Genomic DNA, 25,508 nt, shown 5'->3' with positions numbered 1-25,508 from the left:
CACATCGCAGCTGGGCAAAAACACTCACGGAGGTTGTGAAACAAGGCCAGGGAGAGGCATGGCCAGGGAAAGAGGGAGTGCCTGGTTAAGGGGTGTTGTCTGGGTGAGAATTGTAAAGGCCAGGTAGACCTGAAATAGACTGTCTTCTGGCAGCCTTTCAAACACTTCCAAATAGAGGACAGCCCATACAGCAGGAGACATGTCTGCCCTCGCCTCCCCATACCTTTAAGACCATTAAGCCCAGAGTTTAAAATTACATCACTGCCCTGCTGCCTGTCCTAGGAGGGGTTTGTACTGTAATAAATGGAAATCTGCCCTTATTCCCTTCTGGGGGACACAATAGCCCTTATAGAGTCCTTTGTAGGTTCTCCATCAGTCGGAGAAAATAAGAGGCCAACCAGAGAATATTGAGAAGCAAAGCAGCTCGTAAGCCTGATCCTTATTGAACTGTTGCAACAGGGTGCTCCCCTCACACGCAGGAAAGGAGGAGGACCCAGAACAAAGGTGTGCCCGCCCTTATACAGACCTTTTAAATTGCCTGCCGTGGAGTCCAAAACCACCCCACAGATACATCTTACATACATCACAGAAAGGGGTGTAGCTCAAGACCACCCCACAGATACATCATACCTACATCACAGAAAGGGCAGTCTACAACAGAAATCTGAGTGCATTGTTTATCTCCTGTCTGGCAGACCTGTTAATGGTCACTTGATTGGATACCCTGGGGAGCCTGGCCAGTCTTTTGTAATGACAAATACTTAGTTTCTGAGCCAGGTCACAGGCTCACCCTATTCATACACAGACCTACCCTTAAGACAGGATTTGTGAACAAAAAGACAATGGGGAGGCTATCCCACCCCCTCCCTCCTTGCAGAGAAAACATTTGGCCAGTTTGGGAGTCAAAATGGTTTCAGGGCTGTTTTCCTGTGCTGCTTCAGACATGTGGTTTATATAGTTATGTACGTGTTTGCTTGGTACATTTACGAACATTTATTATATAAGACCTTATTATTTTTTTAATTTCAGTACACAGAGGGCAAAACAGAACCGTGTTGGCTTTGGCCTCTCCGAGGCCTCGTGGTGGATTAAGTGCTGCTTCCTTTGGCCTTGGAGGCCGAGAACAAACGCTGCCTTCATTACCCAGCCAGGTTGGCCCGCTGCCACAGCACCACTCAGCAAGCAGCATCTCCTTTTGGCGGTGATACGGGATGCTCCCTGTGTACGGGTGGCAGCCTGGGCATGGCAGAGGAGCTGACGCAGAATGGGAAAGGCGAGATGCTGCAGGTGTGCCCAGGTGGCTGAGCGGTCCCCTCCCAAGCGACGGATTTTGGAGCTGTCAAGGAACCCAGCTCTCCCAGTCAAAGCAAAGCAGATCCCCAGCTCTAGACAGCCCCCTTTGCACTGTTCAAGGAGTGTCTAACCCAAGGAGGACTGGTGAGAGGGGAAAGCCTCTGCGGGCAGAGATAATGAGCCCTGGAGGGTATTATAGACCCATACACTCGAGGTTCTCACCTCTGTACCAGATATTATAATTTCAGGCATTCTCAGGGTCATATAAATTCCTAGCCTGCCAGCTATCTCAGCCACCCAGATCTGTCTCCACATCTTCAGGGTCCTCTTCCCAAAAAGAGGTGGAGTTGCCAAAAGACCCCATCTTCCTTACAGCCAATCAACACACCAAATAAGCAAGGGCTGCCCAGTTGTGTGATCTCTGTTTCTCCCCTTCTCTTTTTCTCCTCCACTGAGCTGAAACAAGCAGAATATGAAGAACCGAGCGCTTCCCTGTTAGCTTTTGCCTTGGTTTGCTTATCCGCGGAGAGGATTTATTGATCGAGCAACCAAGAACCAATATTTTACTTAGGACCATAAAGAGCGTCTTCCTAAATTAAATGGAAACTGGAAACATCCGCAGCTCGGAGGGACTTGTAGAGAGATGTCGGGGCTTCTGAGTGTTTAATGGCTGTGTTGCAGTAAGGGAAATTCCAAACAAATCCTTTCCGAGGGTGCCAAGTCGGCTTTGCTTCCAGATTGTGATTCTTGCCACGTAAGTTGCACTCCATGCTCTGGTAACTTCCAGATAGGATTATTGCAACACTCTCTACGTGGGACTGCCCTGGAAGATGACTTGGAAACTTCAGCTGGTTCAAGAGGCAGCAGCCAGGTTACTGACTCGAGTTCCATGTACAACTCAAATAGCCCCTGTTCTAAAAGCATCAGTTGCCAGTTCATTTCCAGGCCCAATTCAAGGTGAAAGATTGCCTCCCTCCCTACAGACCCTCTTGAGTGCTAAGATTGGCAGAGGGTGTTAGAATTCCTGCTCCATGATTGCAGTCATGGGATTTTTGTCTTTCACATGACGGTATATGTTTTGACTCCACAGAGTGGGAAGTGACGGAGACAGGATGTTTGTGTTACTGTGTTCCGTGAAGTGGGACTATTGTCCTTTGTTCTTTTTCTCTTTGCTGTCCGATGCTAGAGAGGGAGCCATATTGCAGTGCTCTGTGTGTGTTTATATATAAATACAGTGGTACCTCGGGTTACATATGCTTCAGATTACATACGCTTCAGGTTACAGACTCCGCTAACCCAGAAATATTACCTCGGGTTAAGCACTTTGCTTCAGGATAAGAACAGAAATCGTGCAGTGGCGGTGCAGCGGCAGCAGAAGGCCCCATTAGCTAAAGTGGTGCTTCAGGTTAAGAACAGTTTCAGGTTAACAACAGACCTCCAGAACGAATTAAGTTCTTAACCTGAGGTACTGCTGTAAAGTAGATTAGCCAAAATGCTGAGTTACTGAGGTCTGTCACGCATGATGTGCAAACTCTGCAGATCCTTAAGTGTGCCGGTGTTGGTTGGCATTGGTCGCTGTGATGTTCGGGCTGAAGAAAGCTTATGAAGCTCCCTAACGATCGACCAGGAGGGAGAGAACATGCCAGTCAGGCATGTGTCTCTGCCAGGGTCCTACTCGAGTATAGACTGAACTCCTGACAGAGGGGCCCTCTTGATAGTTCCACCCCCCCCCCCAAAAAAAATTCTCTGGCAGGTGGCCTAGGAGAGGACATTCTTTGTAGGAGCTATTGATTTCCCTCCCCACAGAGGTGAGTCTAGCACCCTTTTATGCCTTGACATGCTTCCTAGGACTTACCCTACTCCTTAATTGCAATAAGTTTGAACTTGTCTGAATACTGAATTTTTATATTGTGGTAGCATGCCCCAGTGGTTCATGGTGTTCTTACCCCAGTGTGGGTAAGAAATCTAACAACAACATTAGCAACAGGAGGAGATGTTAGTTTCACTTTTCCAACTTCTGGTCCTTCCTTTTCAAGGGTGACAAAGGTCAGAGTTCATGGAGCAATGAGGGGGGCACTCAGACATTTGCAGATGCCAGGAAAAAACCCTCAAGGGTACCTGGATTCTGGATAAGCTTGGGAAGTAGTAATGGTGTGTGGAGGGGGGAAGTCAGTGCAAGGGGGGAAACCAATTTTGTGGATGATGGCACCATAACATGGCGATTTAAACATTGGAAGCTGCCTCTGACCAGGCCAGATATTTTGTTTCTTCTAGTGTCTGGCATGATCTATTGTTTAAATTTATTTATTTGGTTTTTCAGATTAATTTTTTTACAATCACATAGCCATCATACAACACAGAAACAAGATTCCAAAGAATCTCCAGAACTTCCCTCCTCCCCTTTGTGGGTCCTATTGTTAGTCATTTCTTCCTGCATCTTTTATAATAATCCAAATCATTTACATCTCCATTGTGTCCAAAACTCACCATTAAACTGAAAGTCACAAAATGTGCAAACAGATGTAGTGAACAGTGATTCTGGATACACCCACTGTTTCGTGGAATTCTTCTTCAGCACAGCAGAAGGATACAGAAATGCTTCAGAAATGCCAATTAATTATTGAAACGATGACCTGCATATGCATGGTAACTTACAATAACTCAAATTATTATAAACTGTATGCATGAACTATAATGTCCTTGGGATTTCGGCACCTAGAATTCCTAAAAGGAAGACTTCGGGGTTTGTTTGTTTTTATAGAAAAGGTTATTTTAAACATTTTTTTTCAACTCATTATATATCATGGTCTACTGTGATGGATAGTGTCTCCCCAGAATCTTCTTGGGCAATGACTCCTTCCCCTCACCTGGTACCTCATGCTTCTAACTGGAGATGTCAGGGACTGAACCTGGGACCTCCTGCGTGTTAAGGACATAAGGAGAAGCTGCTCGACCAGGCCAAAGGCCCATCTATTCCAGATCCTGTTCTCTCAGTGGAAAGCCAGGTACCAGTGCGAAACACACACACACAGGACCTCAGGACAGCTGGCCACCTGCATATTCCAGCAAGAGGCCTTGAGAGCCATACTGCACCCAACAGCAAAGACAGCCATTGTGTCTAGCAGCAGACTTGTCCTCCATGGATTTGCCTAATCCTCTCTTAAAGCCATCCAAGTTGATGTTCACCATGGTGTGTGTTGCCCTTGAACTACAGGCTCATCAAAGCACATGGCACTGCTTTTATAAGGAGCAAAAGCAATGGTCCGTCTAATCCAGGATTAAACACCAGGAAGAGAACGCCACCTGATATCTTTTCAACAGAGATGATGAGCTTGGTTCCGCTTGTGTGCGAGGCACAGACGCTTTGCCCCTCAAGCGGGGTCGAGGTTCATCGTTTCCCCAAGGATTTCCACAGAGCATCTGCACCGAGAAGCTGGATCCTCTTCCTTCTGCGCTGTCAGCGATCTCTCCTGGCAGGATCCGCAACGCCGCGTGCCAGGCGGTGAGAGATGGAAGCTCCTTTTAGGAAGAGTCTCTCGTGCTGCCGGCCTGGGGAGCTGACCAAGAAAGAGGAACACTGTCCAAGCTGGCAAAAGGCAGTATCTGGGTGCCCTTCACCTCAGCCCAATGCGAAGGGGCTGGGAGAGGAAGCTGAGAAGAACGTAAGGTGAAGGGAAGTCAACCAGGTGCTGGCGTCCCTGAAGGACCTCTTAGGTGAATGAGCCACTGTTCTCATGGGGATGGGGGTTGTCATGGCAACTGAAAGAAGAACCGGGATGCCCAGAGGAAGAGGTGATTCACTGAGTGCCTGTCCTGCGGGCAGCTCCCTTTCAGCGGACGGTTTAGTGGGGACAGGCAGCTAGTGCAAGGGATGAAACTCCTGCTGTTCCTCTTCCCATTGATTGGTGAGTAACTTGCCACAGACGGGATTGTTGCTTGCTTAGTGTGCGCTGCACCAATCTGCTTTGGAACCAGGGGTGCTGGTGCTGGAATGGTCTCCTCAGTATGGGGGATTTGCCAAACCCAGGTGACATTTACCGGTAATTGTTTTGCCAACTTGCCAACATTCCAGCCAGACATATTTATCAGCAAGGATGGACCTATTCTTCCATTTCTAGCTTCGCATTTTTCCATCCTTAGTTCAGTTTATCCACCTTTGTAAAGGTAAAGGTAAAGGGACCCCTAACCATTAGGTCCAGTCGTGGCCGACTCTGGGGTTGTGGCGCTCATCATTTGCTTTATTGGCTGAGGGAGCCAGCGTACAGCTTCCAGGTCATGTGGCCAACATGACTAAGCTGCTTCTGGCGAATCAGAGCAGCGCATGGAAATGCCGTTTACCTTCCCGCCGGAGTGGTACCTATTTATCTACTTGCACTTTGACATGCTTTCAAATTGCTAGGTTGGCAGGAGCAGGGACCAAGCAACGGGAGCTCACCCCGTCGCGGGGATTCAAACAGCCAACCTTCTGATCGGCAAGTCCTAGGCTCTGTGGTTTAACCCACAGCGCCACCTGCGTCCCATCCACATTTCCACGTCAGCCTTAAAAAAAAATAAAGACCTAAAAAGAATTTATCAGCCTTTTAGTACAAGTTTCTTGTAATATACAATTTTTTGGTAGGTGTTATTTTGTTGGAGAACTGCATTGCAAAATTCAGAGACGTAAAGCTTTCAAAGGATAGCTGTGTTTCGATTTACATACTGGTTTATGACTTAGTTTAAACAGTCATAGCCTCCCCCAAAGAATTCTGGAAGCTGCAGTTTGTTAAGCTGCACATTGTTTCCCTAAATCCTGGAGGAAAGCATGCAACCAATCAGTGCAGCTGGCTGCTGTGGGAATAAGGAGGAAAGGATCAGTCCATTTTGGTCCTCTCGGACCCTCAGATTTTTCCATCTTAAATTTAGTTACACACACACACACACACACACACACACACACACACACTCCTCATGAAAATTCTTCAGCTTTCTAGTGTAAATTTCTCTTAAGTAGCACAATTTAGTACACAGTTTTGACCCAGGTACACATTTTTGCAAGCAATTTCTCATGACCAAATGCATTTTTGTACATTGCTTTCACTAATATATTTATTTTTATGCACACCGGTTTTGTTTGTTTGTTTGTAAAACATGTATTTTGGTAAACATTATTTGAGTGGAGAACTTGCATTGCAATAATAATAATAATAAAAATCAGTTATGTGCAACCTTCGACGGATCACTGTGTTTTGGTTCTCATATTATTTTGGAAAGTGTGAATTCTATGGATTCAGCTTTAAATGAGAAGTGCATTAGATTCCCCCCCCCTAATCTCTAGGCCACCTGCACACTCCCACTATGATGAGAGCACTGTAATGCCTTGTGCTTCTTTTTAAATTATAGCCATTCTTTCTAAACCTGGATATATCCACATAAAAACGAGTATCTGCAAATTTTATGCAAAACCGCTCCTTCCCCACCCATTGATAATCTGCAAGAAATCGAGACAGCAATTCAGGGGGCCAGTAACAGCTGCACATCGCGCTCTTGTTCCAGGGACGACTCCACAGATCAGCTCAAAAGCTGGCGACCCTGAGCATGTCTCCAGGAGTGATGAGGCAACCGGAGGCTCCTTTGGAAGTGATGAGAATGTACAGGTGTGGCCAGGTATGGGAGTACCAGCATCATATGGCTTTTGTAGTGGGATGAGAGGACCAGAATCGATTATAGGCCCGGAAATCTTTCCAGGTGCTGCTTTCAGAATGTTGTCCAAGAAAGAATAGATTGGGAGATGACCTGCAGGCCCAGAGGCCAGATACTGCCTTCCTGGCTTTCATATCTGATCCTTGGGCTCTTCCCAGGTCCCAGTCCTCCACAACCTTAGTTCATACCCTCGAGTGTGTTAGCCTGTCTGCAGTTTCTCTGGTACACCTTTTTGCTTGCCTGAATGCAGGACATGTTGGATGGATTTTGTAGGTATATATTTACTGTTCATCCCCCTGTTACTCGTGTGTGAGCAGAACGTTTAAAGTAATCAGTTTAGCATTTAAAACAATTAGTTAGCTGTTCAAAACATCATGCCTTGCAACATTAGATTGGAAACTTTGGAAGCAGGCTGTGTAACCTTATTTTTATTTATCCAGGCTGTGGAAGCAGACTGGATTTTTCTTTTCCCCACTCTTAAGAAAAGAACCGTGCAACAGACTGTAAATCAAGGATAAAAATAGTGTTTTACTCACATAAATGTCTTGCCCTCAATTCCAGCATTAAAAGTAATGAAAGGAAGGCCGGCAAACTCTACTTCTAGATTACAAAATACATAGTTGAGTTAAAAAATGGAGTCTCTGCTGAAGCGGAGACCAGACAGATATCTATCTGCCTTGGAGGCATAGTGGAAAAGAAAGAATGAGTTCTATGGCAGGGAGAAGTAGATAAGATTAGACGCTTTTGACTTTTCCCATATCAGAGAACTCAAGGGAAGTGACATCACACAGTGCCTTCTCTAGTAATCAGGAACTCTGTGAGTCTTAACCCCTTCATATCCTTATTTAGCAAACATGCATTGTTGGATTTGACTCTAAATTCCCACAGCATAGGGGTGTATGATGAAACTAGCTTAGTGCACAAATATAAAATGCACATTCATTGCTCTGCTCGCTTTTGCCTCTGGCCCCATCCGCTCCTGGCATGTGGCCCCTGGAAAGCTGCCCTGAAGGGAATGCGGCTCTCCGGCTGAAAACAGTCTCCCACTGCTGTTCTATGGCTTGCTGTCCCTTTCCTCAGGATGCAAATAATTAAGAAACCCCGTGAAAAACAATCAGGGCTTCTGCTGCTCATTCCTCAACTTCCCCTTCGAGAAAACCTAAATGAATAATATATGGCCTTTGTTTCGCTATTGTCAGGGAGAAGAGGAGAGCTGAGTAGCTGATCCGACGGAGGCTGTCCTTAGAGGGATATCCACCTCCGCTATGACGCTCCTTGCCAGAGAAGGGAGCGGAGAGCAGAGAGAACTAAACTCTCTACTGTTAATGTCTTAAAGCAAGTGGGATTGGATGCAACCACCAGCTGCAGAAGGAGGAGGGTTGGCCATCAGCTCAAGCTAGTAGCTGGCCTCTGAGTTCTATTGATTTGGCCTGACACCCAGTACAGGTTGATCTGTTAGGACAGATGTGGCACTGCCCCACCAACTCCTGTCTGCTCTCAGCCACCCCACTCTGCCCTTGCCCAGGGGTGTGTCCCTGGCTTTCAGCTTCCTCCTCCTTAGTTTTAATGTAAAACTCCTCAGGGAGGAGAAGGATGCGGACAAAAATATACTGAAGTGCCTCCACCTGTCATTGGCTCTGATTCCACCTACTGTTTGGCTTCCCTGCCTTCCACCCTGTTAATGGAGAAATCTGAGGGCTCCCTTGGACAAAAAACAAGGACACCAGTCAGGAATACCAGAGCAAAACAGCAGCCAGTAGGCTTGGTCTTTATTGAAGACTGTCACGACAGGACTCCCACCTGCCACAAAGGTGGAACAAGATGGAAGCCCCGAACAAAAGAGCACCCAAACTTTTATCAGCTGCTAATCCCCATGTTACACCCCCCAAAACTACATCACTCATACATCACGAAAGGGGAGGTCTGGTGGCAGTAATCTGAGCATCCTGGACCCTATCCCATGGTTCCCCTTGCCGTCCACCAAACACCCATCAAGTGTAACAAAAAATATATTTACATTTCCCTGTTTCCCAGCCAAGTTAATCACACCCTTTTGTCTTCATCTGGGTTTGTTATTTCTGGAATGGCTACCTGTCTGGCACTCAGGTATCAGGATGCCAGGGATTTTCACTCAGACAGAGGGGCTGCTGAGTAGCTGAGCTCACATGTCTATATGAATTTCTGAAGTTTCCCCAGTGAACCAGTGCATAGATACATTTATGAGTGAATTGTTAAAGTTGGTATTGTGCAGCAAAGGCCCTTTGAATAGACAGGAAGAAACTGTGATGAAGTGTTTTGTGGGGACAAATCACAAAAGTCACAAAAGCGTTTGTGCTGGTTTTGGTAGTGGGCTGCATGTGCATGATATCTGCTGGAGGGGCAACCCCCCCAACCTATACATAAATTCCTGCAACAACCCTACCAGTCCCAATGGGCAGCAGCCCTCAATGTATACACCAATGTAGACACCATGTAACCTAAGTACGGCCTGCTGTGACTGGCAGCAGGCCTTTGAGGAACCAAGCGGAGGGGCTGTCAATCAACCTGCTAGCTAGCCGATCCTTTAAATAATATTTTTTTAAAGAAAGAATGAAGGAGACTTTTTGCAAGCAAAGCATCTGCTGTGCTGCAGAGCTGTAGGGCATTTCGCACCAAGGCGATGCAGATTCTCTGCCAAGGAAATTGGGATTTTGCAGCTTGTGTAAATTAAACAAATAACCTCTGGCAAATCAACTTCATTTATAGGCACTGCAATGGTGAGCATACTTTCCCTGAACAAAGCCCCACTGAGTTCAATGGGATTCACCGCCAGCAAAAGAAAAGAAAAAAGCTAATGCAATTCTAGGCTGTATCCACAGAGGTCTAGGGTCCAGATCAAGGGAAGCCATAGCCCCGCTCTATTCTGCCTTGGTCAGACCACACCTGGAGTTCTGTGTCCACTTCTGGGCACCACAGTTTAAGGAGGATATTGACAAGCTGGAACAGAGGAGGCCAACCAAGATGATCAAAGGGTCTGGAAACCAAGCCTGATGAGGAATGTTGGAGGAAGTTGGGGGTGTTTTGCCTGGAGAAGAGGAGACTGGGAGGAGATATAATAAAGGTAAAGGGGACCTCTGACCATTAGGTCCAGTCGTGACCGACTCTGGGGTTGCGGCGCTCATCTTGCTTTATTGGCCGAGGGAGCCGGTGTACAGCTTCTGAGTCATGTGGCCAGCATGACTAAGCCACTTCTGGCAAACCAGAGCAGTGCATGGAAACACCGTTTACCTTCCCACCGGAGTGGTACCTATTTATCTACTTGCACTTGACATGCTTTCGAACTATTAGGTTGGCAGGAGCAGGGGCCGAGCAATGGGAGCTCACCCCGTCGTGGGTATTCGAACCGCCGACCTTCTGATCGGCAAGTCCTAGGCTCTGTGGTTTAACCCACGGTGCCATAATAGCCATCTTCAAATATCTAAAGGGCTGCCACATGGAAGATGGAGCAAACTTGTTTTCTCCTGCTCTGGAGGGTAGGATCAAAATCAATGGCTTCAAGTTACAAGAAAGGAGATCCCAGCGAAACATCAAGAAGAACTTTCTGACAGTAAGAGCTGTTCGACAGTGGAACAGTCTCCCTCGGGAGGTTGTGGACTTTCCTTCCTTGGAGGCTTTTAAGCAGAGGCTGGATGGCCACCTGTCATGTATGATCTAGTTGAGATTCCTGCATTGCAGGTGGCTGGACTAGATGATCATTGGGGTCCCTTCCAACTCTACAGTTCTGTAATTCTAAGCATGTGTAAGAACATGCAGATTAAGAAGTCACATTAGCTGTTATTTTTTTTAAAAGCACTTTAACCCCCCCCCCGAACTAAAGTGACACTGCATAACAGAGCAATTATCTCCACTCCATTGAACATAAATTTGGATGTTCTTGCTTCCTGACAAGTCTCCTCTTCCAATTTCCAGTCGTTTTTAAAAACGGTACACTCATATTTCAAAAAGGCAACTCTTAAATGTGCATTTAAAAGAGCTGTCGCTGGTTGCCTCCACAGGAGGCCTGCACTGCTCAGGTGTCGCCTTTTCGCAATCAGCTGGAAGGAAAATTAAAACTGTGGTTCCACGTGACCATGGGTAGGCAAACCAAGGCCCAGGGGCTGTATCCGGCCCAATTGCCTTCTAAATCCGACCTGCGGACAGTCCGGGAATTAGCGTGTTTTTACATGAGTAAATTGTGTCCTTTTCTTTAAAATGCATCTCTGGGTTATTTGTGGGGCCTGCCTGGTGTTTTTACGTGAGTAGAATGTGTGCTTTTATTTAAGATGCATCTCTGGTTTATTTGTGGGGCATAGGAATTCATTTATATATTTTTTCCAAAATATAGTCTGGCCCACCACAAGGTCCGAGGGACAGTAGACTGACCCCTGCTGAAAAAGTTTGCTGACCCCTGCACATGACCTTTGAGATCGTTTTACTTTATCTGGTAACGTCTATCTCTTTGGTCAATGAAATATACCGTACTCGGAGTCCTGCAGTGATTTCATGCTCTTTATTGCAGCTTGTAAAACAGTGATTGAATTGCCCCCCAAACCTCAGGCTTTTATATACATTATTTACACAATGAGTCCCATCTGATTGGCTGATTCTGCTTCCCTCCTGGAGCCTGATTGGTCTTTTCCTGCAGGCCAATCAGTTGTTGCATTCTAGGATCCTACTTGCCTATTGTTCCATGCTTAGGATCCATGCTTAGTACATAAGAGTCAAGATTCTGAGTGTTGTCTAGGTAAAGGTAAAGGTAAAGGTAAAGGGACCCCTGACCATTAGGTCCAGTTGTGACCGACTCTGGGGTTGCGGCACTCATCTCTCTTTATTGGCCAAGGGAGCCGGCGTACACTTCCGGGTCATGTGGCCAGCATGACACAGCTGCTTCTGGTGAACCAGAGCAGCACACGGAAACACCGTTTACCTTCCTGCTGGAGCGGTACCTATTTATCTACTTGCACTTTGACGTGCTTTTGAACTGCTAGGTGGGCAGGAGCAGGGACCAAACAACGGGAGCTCACCCCATCGCAGGGATTCGAACTGCCGACCTTCTGATCGGCAAGTCCTAGGCTCTGTGGTTTAACCCACAGCACCACCCGTGTCCCTGAGTGTTGTCTAAGCAGAAGTAAATCCCATGGGAGGGAGGTTTCCTCAGAACTCAATAAGGGCATGCTGGTTCAGGCCAGTGGCCCATCTAGACTTCACAGTGGCCAACCAGATGCCTGGGGGAAGCGTGTGAGCAGAGTTTGAGGAATGCTGTACTCCCCCCTCCTGGAATTTCCAGCAACTGGTATCCGATGGCATTACTGCCTCTGACCCTGGAGGTATAGTGTAGTCATGGATAGTCTTCTCTTCCATGACTTTGTCAAACCATCTTTCAAAGCCATCCGTTGAGTGCCCATCGCTGCCTCCTGTCGGAGTGACTCTCATCATTTCCCCCTCTGAATAATGAGAGGAAACTAGTAAAGTTTCCCCTTCCAGGATGCAGAACATACTGTTATGGTTGAATTCCAGCTTTCAAAACAGCCATCCTTAATTCAGTTTCATTTTTACCCAAAATATTGGTACCATTATCAAGCATATCTAAATTTTTGTTTTGTCTTTTTAACTGGGGTTATATTTGACCACAGAACCAGATTAGGGAAGTGATTCCCGCCCCACTTTTAAAAAAGAGTAGGAAGAGCAAAACAGTTAGAATAGCAGAATTATTATTATTTTTTTTAAAAAGAAGAAAACAGAATAAAACCTTTTAAATTTTTAGCCCAATGAAATTGAGCATAAAGTAAGCAGCAGTAAACTTGGCAGTAAGAGTTTAGTAATAAAATGTTCACAGCAGTAAAAACTTGCTGGAACAATCAGATCTTCTATTGCCTGCAGAAAGCCAATTGATTTTTAAAAGAAAGAACATTATCTTTAAATGGCAAGGCATTCGTGGAAAAGAGAGATTGGGAACTGGTAGCCTTTCAGTATTTTCTTTTCTTTTTAAAGCAGGCACATACCGAGAACAGGAAATGACTAATTAAAGGGCCAGTAGGAGGGAGAAACCTCACCAGCACATTCACAGTCTGCTGCTGAAATTGTATTTTAATGGTGGGGTACAGTGCAGTGAATCATCACGAATCAAGTCTGAGGAAAGACTGGAGAACGACACAGAAAACACTGGAATAAAATGGATTCGCCAGCAATGCTGCCTGTATTCTCTCTGAAAACTGAGCGAATGAATGAGGCAACGGCTGGTGTAGTGGTCAGTGATGGTCAGAGGAGGCGTCTCTAAGGCCAACTATTAACAGCTTTCTGTCCTATATGCTAACTGTGAGCTCATTCTCCAAGTGTGGTTTTCAACCAGTGTGCCGTGGCACCCTTTGTTGTTGTTGTTGTTGTCTAGTCGTTGAGTCGTGTCCGACTCTTCGCGACCCCATGGACCAGAGCACGCCAGGCACTCCTATCTTCCACTGCCTCCCGCAGTTTGGTCAAACTCATGCTGGTAGATTTGAGAACACTATCCAACCATCTCGCCCTCTGTTGTCCCCTTCTCCTTGTGCCCTCCATCTTTCCCAACATCAGGGTCTTTTCCAGGGAGTCTTCTCTTCTGATGAGGTGGCCAAAGTACTGGAGTCTCAGTTTCAGGATCTGTCCGTCCAGTGACCACTCAGGGCTGATTTCCTTCAGAATGGATGTGTTTGATCTTCTTGCAGTCCATGGGACTCTCAAGAGTCTCTTCCAGCACCATAATTCAAAAGCATCAATTCTTCGGTGATCAGCCTTCTTTATGGTCCAGCTTTCACTTCCATACATCACTACTGGGAAAACCATAGCTTTAACTATATGGACCTTTGTCTCTGCTTTTTAAGATGCTGTCTAGGTTTGTCATTGCTTTTCTCCCAAGAAGCAGGCGTCTTTTAATTTTGTGGCTGCTGTCACCATCTGCAGTGATCATGGAGCCCAAGAAAGTAAAATCTCTCACTGCCTCCATTCTTCCCCTTCTATTTGCCAGGAGGTGATGGGACCAGTGGCCATGATCTTCGTTTTTTTGATGTTGAGCTTCAAACCATATTTGCCGTGGCACCCTGGGGTGCCTTGAATGATGGTCAGAGTGGGCAATACTGGCCTCTGTCCCTCTTTCCTTCCCTCCCTCCTCCGATGCCCTCTCGCATCTCAGCCTCCCAAAGGCTTGTGCTGCTGTTTGTTGCAGGAGCCCTGGCTGCAAGCTCCCCAGGTGAATGGTGCCTCTGGGCCTGGCCAGGGGTTGCTTCCCAGGATCCTATGGGGCAGTGTGAAGAGGCACCTCTCTTCAGGGGTGGGGATCTCAGAGACTAGGGCAGCAGCTGCGGCTGCCCAGAGGACTCCCAAGGAGAGGGGAGAAGAGAGGAGGCTGAGGGAACACTCCACAAGGGAGGGTGTTTGAAAAGGGGTGAGGGGCTGCCAGCTCTGCAGGCAAGGGGTGTGAAATATACTCGGAGTCAAGAGTGGATTTCATGCTCTTTATTCAGCTCGTAGTGGTGAGGAGGAATGGAAGTTCCCCCACAATATCTGCTTTATATACATTATTTACACAATGGGCTGCATGTGATTGGCTAATTGCAGGATTCTCCTGTAGGCCAATCAGGTTGTGGATTCACTTCCACCTGGAGCTGGATTGGGTGGCTCCTGTGGACCAATCATACTGCTGCATTGTTCTAGGACCAATCAGACTGCTGCATTTTGGATCCTATTGTTCTAGGACCAATCATATTGCTGCATTTTGGATCCTATTCAACTCAGTACATAACAGGGTGACATAACTGGGCCCCACAAGGGTGCCGCAGAAAGAATGTAGTTGGTCAAGGGAGCCGTGGACCCCAAAAAGATGAAAACCTCTGGCTTATGGAATGAAAACAGTATCACCATACACAAGTGTGAAATCCCAATGTTTACAGAAGTCCAAAAAAGATTGTAAGGGTGGGAGGAATTAAGGATAGGGCACCTCCCCCACCCCCAGCAGCCCAGTTAGGACCAAGCATGCTCAATGAGCATGGGAGTAGGGAGCGAGGCAGATAGTAACACTAGGGAGGGCCTGGCTGAGTGGCTGAAACACTGAGCAGTAGCAGCACTTCACGCTGCAGCAATCTGTTGCAGTTTCAGTTACGTCTCTAGGGAGTCTCAACAATGATAGGTCAGGGCAGGTCATGTGGTTCTATCTGACCCTTATAAAAACTTCTGTGTTAGACTAGGGGTCCCTCCAAACTGGTGGCTGTTGTGTGTTTTCTGCAACATGTTACGGACACAATAATAATGCACTAGTAGCAGATTTATACTGGGCTGCCCACACATCATTTTGCTTTACACTAGCTGCCCAGTGACGTTTGCCCAGTTTTTTGCCCAGTCAGGAGAGGTCAACTTGCAAAAGTGCAACAAATACAGGACAAGACAAAGAAAAAGCTTAAAATGGAACAATTATGGTATTAAAAAGATCAGAGCAGGAAGTTATTGGTTGTGTGTTAATTGGAAACGAAGCAGAATGGGTCCCACTCAGAGTTAACCCACTGAAGTCACCAGGCCTAAGTGGGTCATGCCCATTATTTTCACTGGGTCTATTCCAGTGCTTTTTTCTATTTAAAAAAATTAAATGTTTAGGGGTACAGTGGTACCTCAGGTTAAGTACTTAATTCGTTCCAGAGGTCCGTTCTTAATCTGAAACTGTTCTTAATCTGAAGCGCCACTTCAGCTAATGGGGCCTCCTCCTGCTTCTGCTGCCGCGCCGCCAGAGCACGATTTCTGTTCTCATCCTGAAGCAAAGTTCTTAACCCGAGGTACTATTTCTGGGTTAGCAGAGTCTGTAACCTGAAGTGTATGTAACCTGAAGAGTATGTAGCCCGAAGTATCACTGTACTCTCATTTTGACTCAAGAAAACCCCCATTTTATAGTTCGAATCAGGAAAAATAAATGCAGTAAATGGACAAAAGTACAAATATTCACAAATGTTTAGGGGTATGCGTATCCCTGCATACCCCCCCAAGAAAAAAAGCATTGGTCTACTCTGAGTAGGACTGGTTTTGGGCGCAACAACCCTACATCTGCTTTTGCGAGGCCCAAGCTGTGTTGAAATGATCACACATAAAGGTCCACAAACTGTAATAAATGTACAGTTTAAAAAGTACATTTGGAGGAGCCTTCAGTTGGAGCTGGGTCACGTGCATAGATTTTTGCCCCCTCAGAGATTCTGAAAATTGTATGACAGTTCTTCCCCTTCGCTCTGCAGACGGCGTGAGCGACTCCCAACGCATCATTGGGGGCTACATAGTTTCACCCCACTCTTCCAAGTACCTGGTCTCTCTGAAGAGGAATACAGGCTACCATTTCTGTGGTGGAGCCCTCATCAGTCGAAACTGGGTCCTGACCGCCGCCCACTGCAAAACAGGGTAAGGAGCCAAGGCACACTGCAGAATATCTGAACGCTCTCCAGGTCCATCCATCGGGCATCCTGCATCAAAATAGGTTGGTGGGAGCAGGTCAGAAATAGGCAGCACTGATTTGGAAACGTTGCACAAACTCAAAAGCACATCAAAGGTTCAAAATCCAAAGCAGAAAGAGATGTTTCTTCTTGGTTTTGAGTCCCTCTTGCCTCCTTCCTAGGAGGGGAGGGAACTCTGTTGAAAACAGAAAAATAAAGTGAAGGCGGTGAAGGTCCTGTGTGAGTGTCTGGAGTACTGTTTTGAGGGGACAGGAGGCGGGCGGGTGTGGAGGACTCCCTGGTCCTGAATGGGGTAACTGTGCCCCTGAAGGGCCAGGTGCGCAGCCTGAGAGTCATTTTGGACTTGCAGCTGTCCATGGAGGCACAGGTCAATTCTGTGTCCAGGGCAGCTGTCTCCCAGCTCCACCTGGTACACAGGCTGAGACCCTACCTGCCCACGGACTGTCTCACCAGAGTGGTACATGCTCTGGTTATCTCTCGCTTGGACTACTTCAATGTGCTCTATGTGGGGCTACCTTTGAAGGTGACCCGGAAACTACAACTAATCCAGAATGCGGCAACTAGACTGGTGACTGGGAGCGGCCGCTGAGACCACATAACACTGGTCTTGAAAGACCTACATTGGCTCCCAGTATGTTTCCTAGCACAATTCAAAGTGTTGGTGCTGACCTTTAAAGCCCTAAACGGCCTTGGTCCAGTATATCTGAAGGAGTGTCTCCACCCCCATTGTTCTACCCAGACACTGAGGTCCAGGGGACCCGGCAGAGGGCCTTCTCAGTAGTGGCACCTGCCCTGTGGAATGCCCTCCCACCAGATGTCAAAGAGAACAACAACTACCAGACTTTTAGAAGACATCTGAAGGCAGCCCTGTTTAGGGAAGCTTTCAATGTTTGATGGATTACTGTAATTTAATATTTTGTTGGAAGCCGCCCAGAGTGGCTGGGGAAGCCCAGCCAGATGGGCAGGGTATAAGTAATAAATTATTATTAGTAGTAGTAGTATAAAGATCTGCCTTGCTTTCATTGCATCCTGCCTCCATCCATTCATCTCTGACCAATCATGGACTTAGGGGACTCAGTCCCTTGGGGAGTTGGGCAGCAAAAGCCAACCACCCCAATTTTTTCTGTATCAGCGGCTGAATGAAATTTTTGTAGAGTAGCAATTTAATGGGAAAGGAGCATGAAGGAGAAGGTGGATAGAGGAGGAAACCTGAGAAAAGGGGCAGTGGACAGCTTTTATCCAGATTTCTCCCCCTGTTGCCAGTTTTACAGCAAAGCTCTTCCTACAAATTAACTACTGTCTTATATGGTTTTGGAGAGGTTACTACACTGCCCATATGTGGTAAGCCCAAAGACATATCAAGATCTGACAATCCTGCATAACAGACCCCTGCCTAACCCAAATCTGACATGTTTGTGATAAATCCATCCTCATCCCGTTTTCTTGCTCCCCTTTCAGAATCCACCAGATGCTGATCGTAGCCGGGGAATATTCGCTTTCCACGTTTGAAGGCACGGAGCAGATCTTCCGACCTGCCCGCATGGTGGTCCATCCAGAATACAGCGCCACTTCCAAAAATGCAGACATCATGCTTATCAAGGTAACAAAGTTTCCTGGGTGTCAGAATGGGGTCAGGATCGAAAGGAAGGGAGAGTTTCAGCTGGAGTTGTGGACGGCATGCCCAGGTGGTCCAGGATCCACAGCCTGCTGGCCAGATCTTTGAAAATGGTGACTTTTAAAAATTGCAATTATATGGGGGACTGAAAAACAAAGATAACGGAGAGACACCAGTCATGGGCATAGCCAGGGTTTTGGGGAAGGGCAGGCAAAGTTGTTCAGCTTTTTTTTAGGAAATCCAAGCTGTTGAGCTGGGAAGGGAAGAGGGACGAAATGAAACAACGGGCAGCCTTTCAGGTGAACAGCTCCAAATCCTTACCTAGTTTGGAGTGAGGCATCGCTTATTTTTAGCTTGTGCAAGCATGGTAGATCACAAAAGGTGCATGTGCACATGTAAACAAATCCCTATGTATCTCAGCTTCCCCGGCTTGGAACAACACACACACACAAACAACATATGGCTGCTGTTTTGTGCAAATCTGGTAGACTGAGAAACTTGTTGTTTTTTTAAAAAAGGTTTGTGCTTACAGGTAAACAGATACCAGTGTGTATGCCTATAATGACCTCAGGCAAGGCCCACCTATCCAGGAAGTGGTGTGAAGTAGCTGCCTCATGGGTGCCTCCTGGCATGACACCATCTCTGCCAGAGAAGCGGTGCCAGTATAGGTGCTGGTTTCCTGTAAGGTCTTGTGAGATCTCATTGAAGTCTTGCAAGGAGAGCAATGTCAAGGAGAGCAAAAGATCTCATGAGATTCGGGTGAGATCTTGCAAGCTCTTTCAGGGAATCGGCACTAATGCCCAGGGCCTTGCAGAGCCAGGCAGAGGCCCGGGCCAGGTAGACAATGTTGCCCCCCTTTTTTACCCTTGGGATAACTGAAGTCTTATAAATAAGTAAGTATATAAATAATTTTCACAAAAGTTATGCTGACAAATAATTTTATTTCAAGGCTTGAACAGTATCTGCATATAAAGACAAAATGGGAAATATAGATATACAAAAGTGCTTTTTAAAAATACATAGGGAAAAGGATTATTTTAAGTATTTACATTTAAAAATGCTTTCCTTTCGCTGCCAGCCATGGCCCCAGGGAATCCGCCCACCACCGCCGCCGCTTTTGCACCTCCACGTTTGCCCCAGTGCATCCCCTGCGATTGTGAATATGCTGACCGAGGCCCCCTTGGAATCAGAGGCCCAGGCCAAGTGGCCCATATGGGCCCCCCTCTGTCTGGGCCTGCCAATGCCAGCAGTGCTTCTCCACAAGAAGTGGTACAGCTGCAGTGCCACTGGCAGGTGGCACAGAAGTGGCGAGTGGTGGTGTGGCAGAGCAGGGCGGCACTTCCTGTTTTGCCTCAAGTGCCAAAATGGGACATAGCACCCCTGACCTCAGGATCCCAGGACTTACAGCGGTTAGTTCTGAAGGAAAGAAGGCCAGGACCCACAGCCCAGGTGGGCCTCACTTAGAGAGGCGATGTGCAATTCCTTAGCTGGAGAAGGCTCAGGCGACGGTCAGATGCCTCGTTAAGCCCAGAAGGCGTCCTGTCCAGGCCTGCGTCAATATGCCAATGAATCAAAATCCTAGCATTTATTCATTTCTATGGGTTTTTTTTGGGGGGGGTCCCCTCCTAAATCTATAATACAGTGGTGCCCCGCAAGACGAATGCCTCGCAAGACGGAAAACTCGCTAGACAAAAGAGTTTTCCGTTTTGGAGGTGCTTCGCAAAACGAATCTCCTATGGGCTTGCTTCGCAAGACGAAAATGTCTTGTGAGTTCCTGTGGGTTTTTCCCCCTCCCCCCTTTTTGTAAGCCGCTAAGCCGCTTATCAGCTGATCCGATAAGCCGCTAATAGCGCTAATAGCGCTAATCCGCTAATCCATCAATGGATGAAAAAACCGCTAGACGAAGAGAATCACAGAACGGATTCTTTGCGTCTTGCGAGGCACCACTGTACCCTCGTTATCACAGCTGTTCCTCTTCTTCTGTCTCCACATTGTTTTCGCCAGCTTGCTCGCTGGTAACGATACACGCGACGTAACAGGCTGTATGTAACAGTGTAACTTCTGTTTCAAAAAACAATTCACCACATCAGTGCTGGGCAAAGAGTCAATGAGCACGCGTTAAATTTACAGCCTGCAGTGCATTGAAAGAAAATATTATGAAAATGATGTATAGGCGGTAGTTAACGCCAGCTAAACTTGCTAAAATGTATCAAATGAAAAATAAGGAATGTTGGAAATGTAAAGAAAAAGAAGGGAATTTTTACCATATGTGGTGGACATGAAAACCTTCTGAGATTTCATATATAATAATACACACACACACACAAACACACACACACACACACACACACACACACTTTTTAAAAAAAACGGAAGTGTTTTTACTGGGTATAGTAGGGGAAGAAAATTCCTAAAAGAGATCAAAAATTATTTATGGGTGCAACCACTGCAGCAAGAATTTTAATAGCCCCAAAATGGAAACAACAGGAGTTACCAACAATTGAAGAGTGGCAGACGAAGATGATGGAATACTGTATGGCGAAGCTGACCGGTTAAAATCCAAAACCAGCGAGATCAAGCTTTCCAAAAAGATTGGGGGAAATTTATACAATATTTGAAGGACAATTGTAAGCAGTTAACAGCATTGGCAGGAATGATTTGAAAAGGCTTATAAGGTTGAAAATTCTACCTTTTTACAGATAAATTAAATAGGACAATAGGAAAGGGGGAAAATTAGAAATGTGATGATATAGCAAATAAATAAAGTAACCATGAGGTGGGAAGGGGGGAAGTCAATGAGCTCAAATGAGCTTGAGTTTATGTGAAAAAACAAAGATTGTATTTATATGTTATAAAACTCAATAAATATCATTTAAAATTTAAAATTAAAAAAGTCAATGAGCAAGCAGGCAGTGGCACCTGCCAATCCTCCTTTGTCTGATGCTGCACCAGTGTCTGGGCTTGAACAAATGGCAACTGAGTGAGATGGTTGCAGTGATGAAGGAGCTCAATGGAGCTGCTTCTCAGGTGTGGGTTCCTTGCATACACCTGAGCATGCCAACCATTTGCACCACCGGCCCAAACTGGAGGGTCTGCATCTGGGTGAGATTGAATTGATGGAATAAGTAACCTGCCCCCACCCCCATCCCTTGATGTCTCAAAACAGCTGAACCGGCCGGTGGCCTACAGCCCCTTTGTCTCCATCGTGCCCCTTCCCCAGCAAGGAGCCACGGTCCGGGACGGACGTTTCTGCCAAGTCTCCGGTTGGGGTTACACCACTCCCATTGGGGGCAGGACATCAGACACTCTGCGCAGCGTCCACCTCCCCATCATCTCCACGTGGAAGTGCAACAGCTCCTCTTCGTACGCCGGGTACATCACCAGGAACATGATCTGCGCTGGGTTCAACACCGGGGGGAAAGATGCCTGTCAGGTAAACGCCGGTGTGTGTTTAGCAGAGGAAGTTCAGAAGACTAAATGCCTCTTTGGAAAACTGATCAGCTTAGCATAGGGAGGCTGGGTTGGGGTCTCAGTCAGAGGCAGTAACACTTCCTGAATAGCAGTTGTCGGAAACAACAGGAGGGGAGAGGGCTTTTGTGTTCAAATCCTGCTTACGGGTTTCCTGCAGGCATCTGGGTGGCTTCTGTGAGAACAGGAGGCTAGACTAGCTTGTCCATTGGCCTGGTCTTGCAGGTTCTCCTTACGTTCTCAAGCCTGAGAGTCGAATGTGGCCCTCTAGCTCTCTTTATCTGGCCCTTGAGACTCTCCCTAGCCACACCCCCTCTCTGCCAATAGGCTGGAGATTCCATGCCACCCCTGGGTTTTTGGATATGAAAGAGGGTTCTCCCCACCCTGTACTGTACTTTCCTGTTGTCTTCCAGAATGGTGGCTGCGTTGATTGAATCACCCCACTCTGTGCCTTTCAGAAATAAACCTTTCCCTGCTGCCCACCTTCTGCGTTTCTCCTTCAGCTGTGATTCATCTTTATTTGAGAAGGGCTTAATTCCAAGGGCAGATAATCCAGTGCTTCCTGCTTTACCAGTCCCAGTTTTCCTGGTTGCCCATAAATTGCTGTTCTCGTCTTTGACAGGTTGGGGGATCCCTTCTTGAAATGTTCTTCGAGAGAGCTGATGATGTTGCTGTTCTTTGGGGTTCACCCCCTCCCTCTTTCATATCAGTTAAATTTTGGAGGAGACGACTGCACGCTTCCATGCTCAGTCATGCACCTAGACACATATTGTTGCACACCACCCCAAATATATACAACCTAAACCTACAATGGAGGAGCTTACAGCATTAGCATCCCAAATCCAAGAGGGTCTTCCCATAGCCACAGGCTTTGATTCCAGCAGAAATCAGGCATGCCTTTGTCACTCAACTGCCCAGCCTGCAGCCTGCTTCTAGCTTCTAGTACACATACAAAGGTAAACGTAAAGAACGTGGATGGTGCTGTGGTCTAAACCACTGAGCCTCTTGGGCTTGCCGGTCAGAAGATTGGTGGTTTGAATCCCCGCGACGGGGTGAGCTCCTGTTGCTCTGCCCCAGCTCCTGCCAACCCAGCAGTTCGAAAGCATGCCAGTGCAAGTAGATAAATAGGTACTGCTGCAGCAGGAAAGTAAATGTGGTGGCACCAGAAGCGGTTTAGTCAGGCTGGCCACATGACTCAGAAAGCTGTCTGTGGACAAATGCTGGCTCTCTCGGCCTGAATGTGAGATAAGCGCCGCAACCCCATAGTCGTCTTTGACTGGACTTAATCATCCAGGGATCCTTTACGTTTACCTTTTTTACACACACACACACACACACACACCCCACACTGGCTTTTACCTTTCTACCTTTCACAACATTAACACGCCAATAAGGTCTTGCTTCTCCCAGAGCTGCAGCCTTGGGTTCAAGCAGAAACTAAGCATGTCTCTGCCTCTCTGTTTTCTGCCTGCTTCTAGCTGTCTCATGCACACCTCAAGCCAGACCAGCTAATGGCTAGTTGAGAGAGGGGGCCCATCTGTTTGTGTATGAATCCTGCACAGAGCCACTTCCTTTGTTACCTTAATGGCCCATACTTAGGAGCCACTCCCAAGAAACTTGTCTGGCTATTCCAGCAACTGGCTCCTAAATGTGCCACTCTTCCTTTTGAGTGTTATGCTTCCAACAGGGACCAGGTGGGGATGGGTCGAGACTTTAAAAGAGCTTTGTGAAATTACTTTTTTAAAATGTAGTTTGCTTTTTAATATAAAGAACCGATGGATATTAGCAGCTGCTTTAACAAAGCTTTAATGCTAATTCTCTTCACTGTGTTTCCACCCCCCCTTTCTTTCTCCCACCAGGGCGATTCTGGGGGGCCCTTAGTGTGTGAAGGGCGCGTTTTTGGGATCGTTTCCTGGGGCCACAGCTGTGCCAGCCCCAGATACCCAGGTGTCTACACGGCAGTCTCCAACTTCCAGAAATGGATTTACAAGACCATCTTCAAGAAATAAACCTGCCATTCAGTCCCTGATGATCAAATAACCAATTCGTAGAATATATATGTATATATCTTGAAAAAACACAAATGACTTGTTTTGTTGAGTTACATATTTAAGTAACTTCAGACCCTGGGATTAATCATCTTCTCTCTCTACCACACAAACACTTTAAATGTCCAGTGTGCATTACTTCAGTTGTGAAATACACCATTAATTTAGGTCCTGAATATCTGAAGGAGGACCTCCTTCTCTACAGACCCTCTCAGGAGTTGAGTGTGGGAATGTGGTGGATAGTAGGAGAGGATATATTGATTTAAATATTATCCTTCCTCACTCACACTAGTGAGCTGGTAGCAGAGTACTTTCCCTTGTATATTGCAGGAAGCTAGTTGGTCAATTCGTCTGAATCTCTTGAGTTAAGCAATCCAATCTGGCTTGTCCATATTGGGTTTGCTCTTGGTAAATCCCCTTTGTTCCCTCTTAAAAAGAATAAAGACACAACAGTCTTCTTTAAAAGTGATGATAAGAAGTTTACTTACATTCAGTTCACAGTAGGTACCCTGAAGGCAAGCTTTAGCTTGTAGTTACAGAAGAGAGTTCATCCCATATGGGGACTGAGCCCATGCAGAAGAGTATCAAGAGCATCAAGAAGTTGAAGAGAGTAAGGGGTCAAGAGGACGATGGCTGCGTGATCAGCCCTTTTATGGGGTCTGCCAGGGTCACATCCATCTACCTGGTCACACGCGGGCGAGGATGCTCCAGACAGGTGGGAGAGGAAGTCCTCCTGGCTGGGGTAACACCCCCTGTGTGTCCACTCTGGGCAAACAGGAAGTGTTGTACTTGACTGCTTATGTTACATCCCACACAGAGATCAGCAGAGAGGGCGTTCTTGGAAGTCCCAGCACCCTCCAAAGCTCAGGGAGTGGCAGCCCAGGAGAGGACCTTCGTGGTGGCAGCCCCTAGCCTGTGGAACTCCCACCCCATGGAAGGGCATCTCCCACCTTCAATATAAAGTCCCCATCATATGCAAAAGATGCATCCTTTTACACCTTAGACGTATAATTTCAGGAACCACCCTATTCCTGTGATTGTCATTGTTTTAAGCTGCTTTTAATAGTAGTGTGATGGCCTGGGAATCGGATTCAGAGGCTGAACCTGAGGAATCTTAGCCTGCACAGGAGTCCCCGCCTCCAGGACCAGCTGGGCCAGGGCTGGGGCTTGAACCTGAAGGGCCCTCACCTGTGCCGGATCCTCAGGAGCAGACACCAGCTGAATTTGCTCTGGCTCCAGAGGTGATTGAGGACCCATTGCCTGCAGGTGCTCCACTTTCAGCCTCGTCAGGGGAAGGTGAGGTTGCCTCTGGGTCCAGTAACCCTCCAGCCTCTCCTGAGCTGCAGAGGCTCAGGGCAGAGGGGCAGAGGGAACTAAGTTCTCGCAGGAGGAGTGCTCGCCTCCAGGCCAGGAGAGGCAAGTCACCTGTGGACCGGGGCCGCCCTATGCCTCAGAGGAGATAAAAGCCAGCCAGCCCAGTCCCAGGTTGCAGGAGCAACATTGTTGGTAACCTGTTCCTGCCTGCACCTTGTCCTGCTCTTCTGCCAGAGTTCCTGAACACACCCAACTCCTTGCCTTGGACCCCGCTTCAGCCTTGACGGACAGCCTCCATACCACACCCTTGACCTCGGACTGGACTTGGACCACGCCGCATGGTAATCCCCAGGGACCAGCACAAGTAGGTTTTAAATTGTTGCAACCTGTTCTCTGGTGAATGGCAAGTAAGAACTCAAAACGGTCACCAACATCTTCCTTCCTTTTCTCCATGCCAATGGGAATTGCAGACCCAAACACCCAAAGGGCCTCAGGTATATTATTATTATTATTATTATTATTATTATTATTACATTCCTATCCTGCCTTTCCTCCAAGGAGCTCCAGTCAGTGTACACAATTCCCCCTCTTCCTATTTTATCTTCACAACAACCTTGT

General features: G+C 47.0%; 1 protein-coding gene across 1 annotated transcript; it reads left to right on the top strand.

Annotated features, from left to right (window-relative positions):
* Positions 1 to 1,242: 1,242 nt before the first annotated feature.
* LOC309537595 (trypsin-3-like) lies at positions 1,243 to 23,537 on the top strand (the record flags this gene model as incomplete). Its single annotated transcript, XM_082232490.1, has 6 exons — positions 1,243 to 1,297; positions 6,826 to 6,936; positions 16,233 to 16,392; positions 17,904 to 18,045; positions 21,227 to 21,493; positions 23,388 to 23,537. 6 exons carry the CDS (start codon positions 1,243 to 1,245, stop codon positions 23,535 to 23,537), a joined length of 885 nt encoding a protein of 294 aa, XP_082088616.1.
* Between the last annotated feature and the right edge of the window lie 1,971 nt (positions 23,538 to 25,508).

This window comes from Podarcis vaucheri (genome assembly GCF_965113315.1).
Source record: "Podarcis vaucheri genome assembly, chromosome: 7".
Taxonomy (NCBI): Eukaryota; Metazoa; Chordata; class Lepidosauria; order Squamata; family Lacertidae; genus Podarcis; species Podarcis vaucheri.
This window is presented reverse-complemented; position numbering and strand designations above follow the sequence as displayed.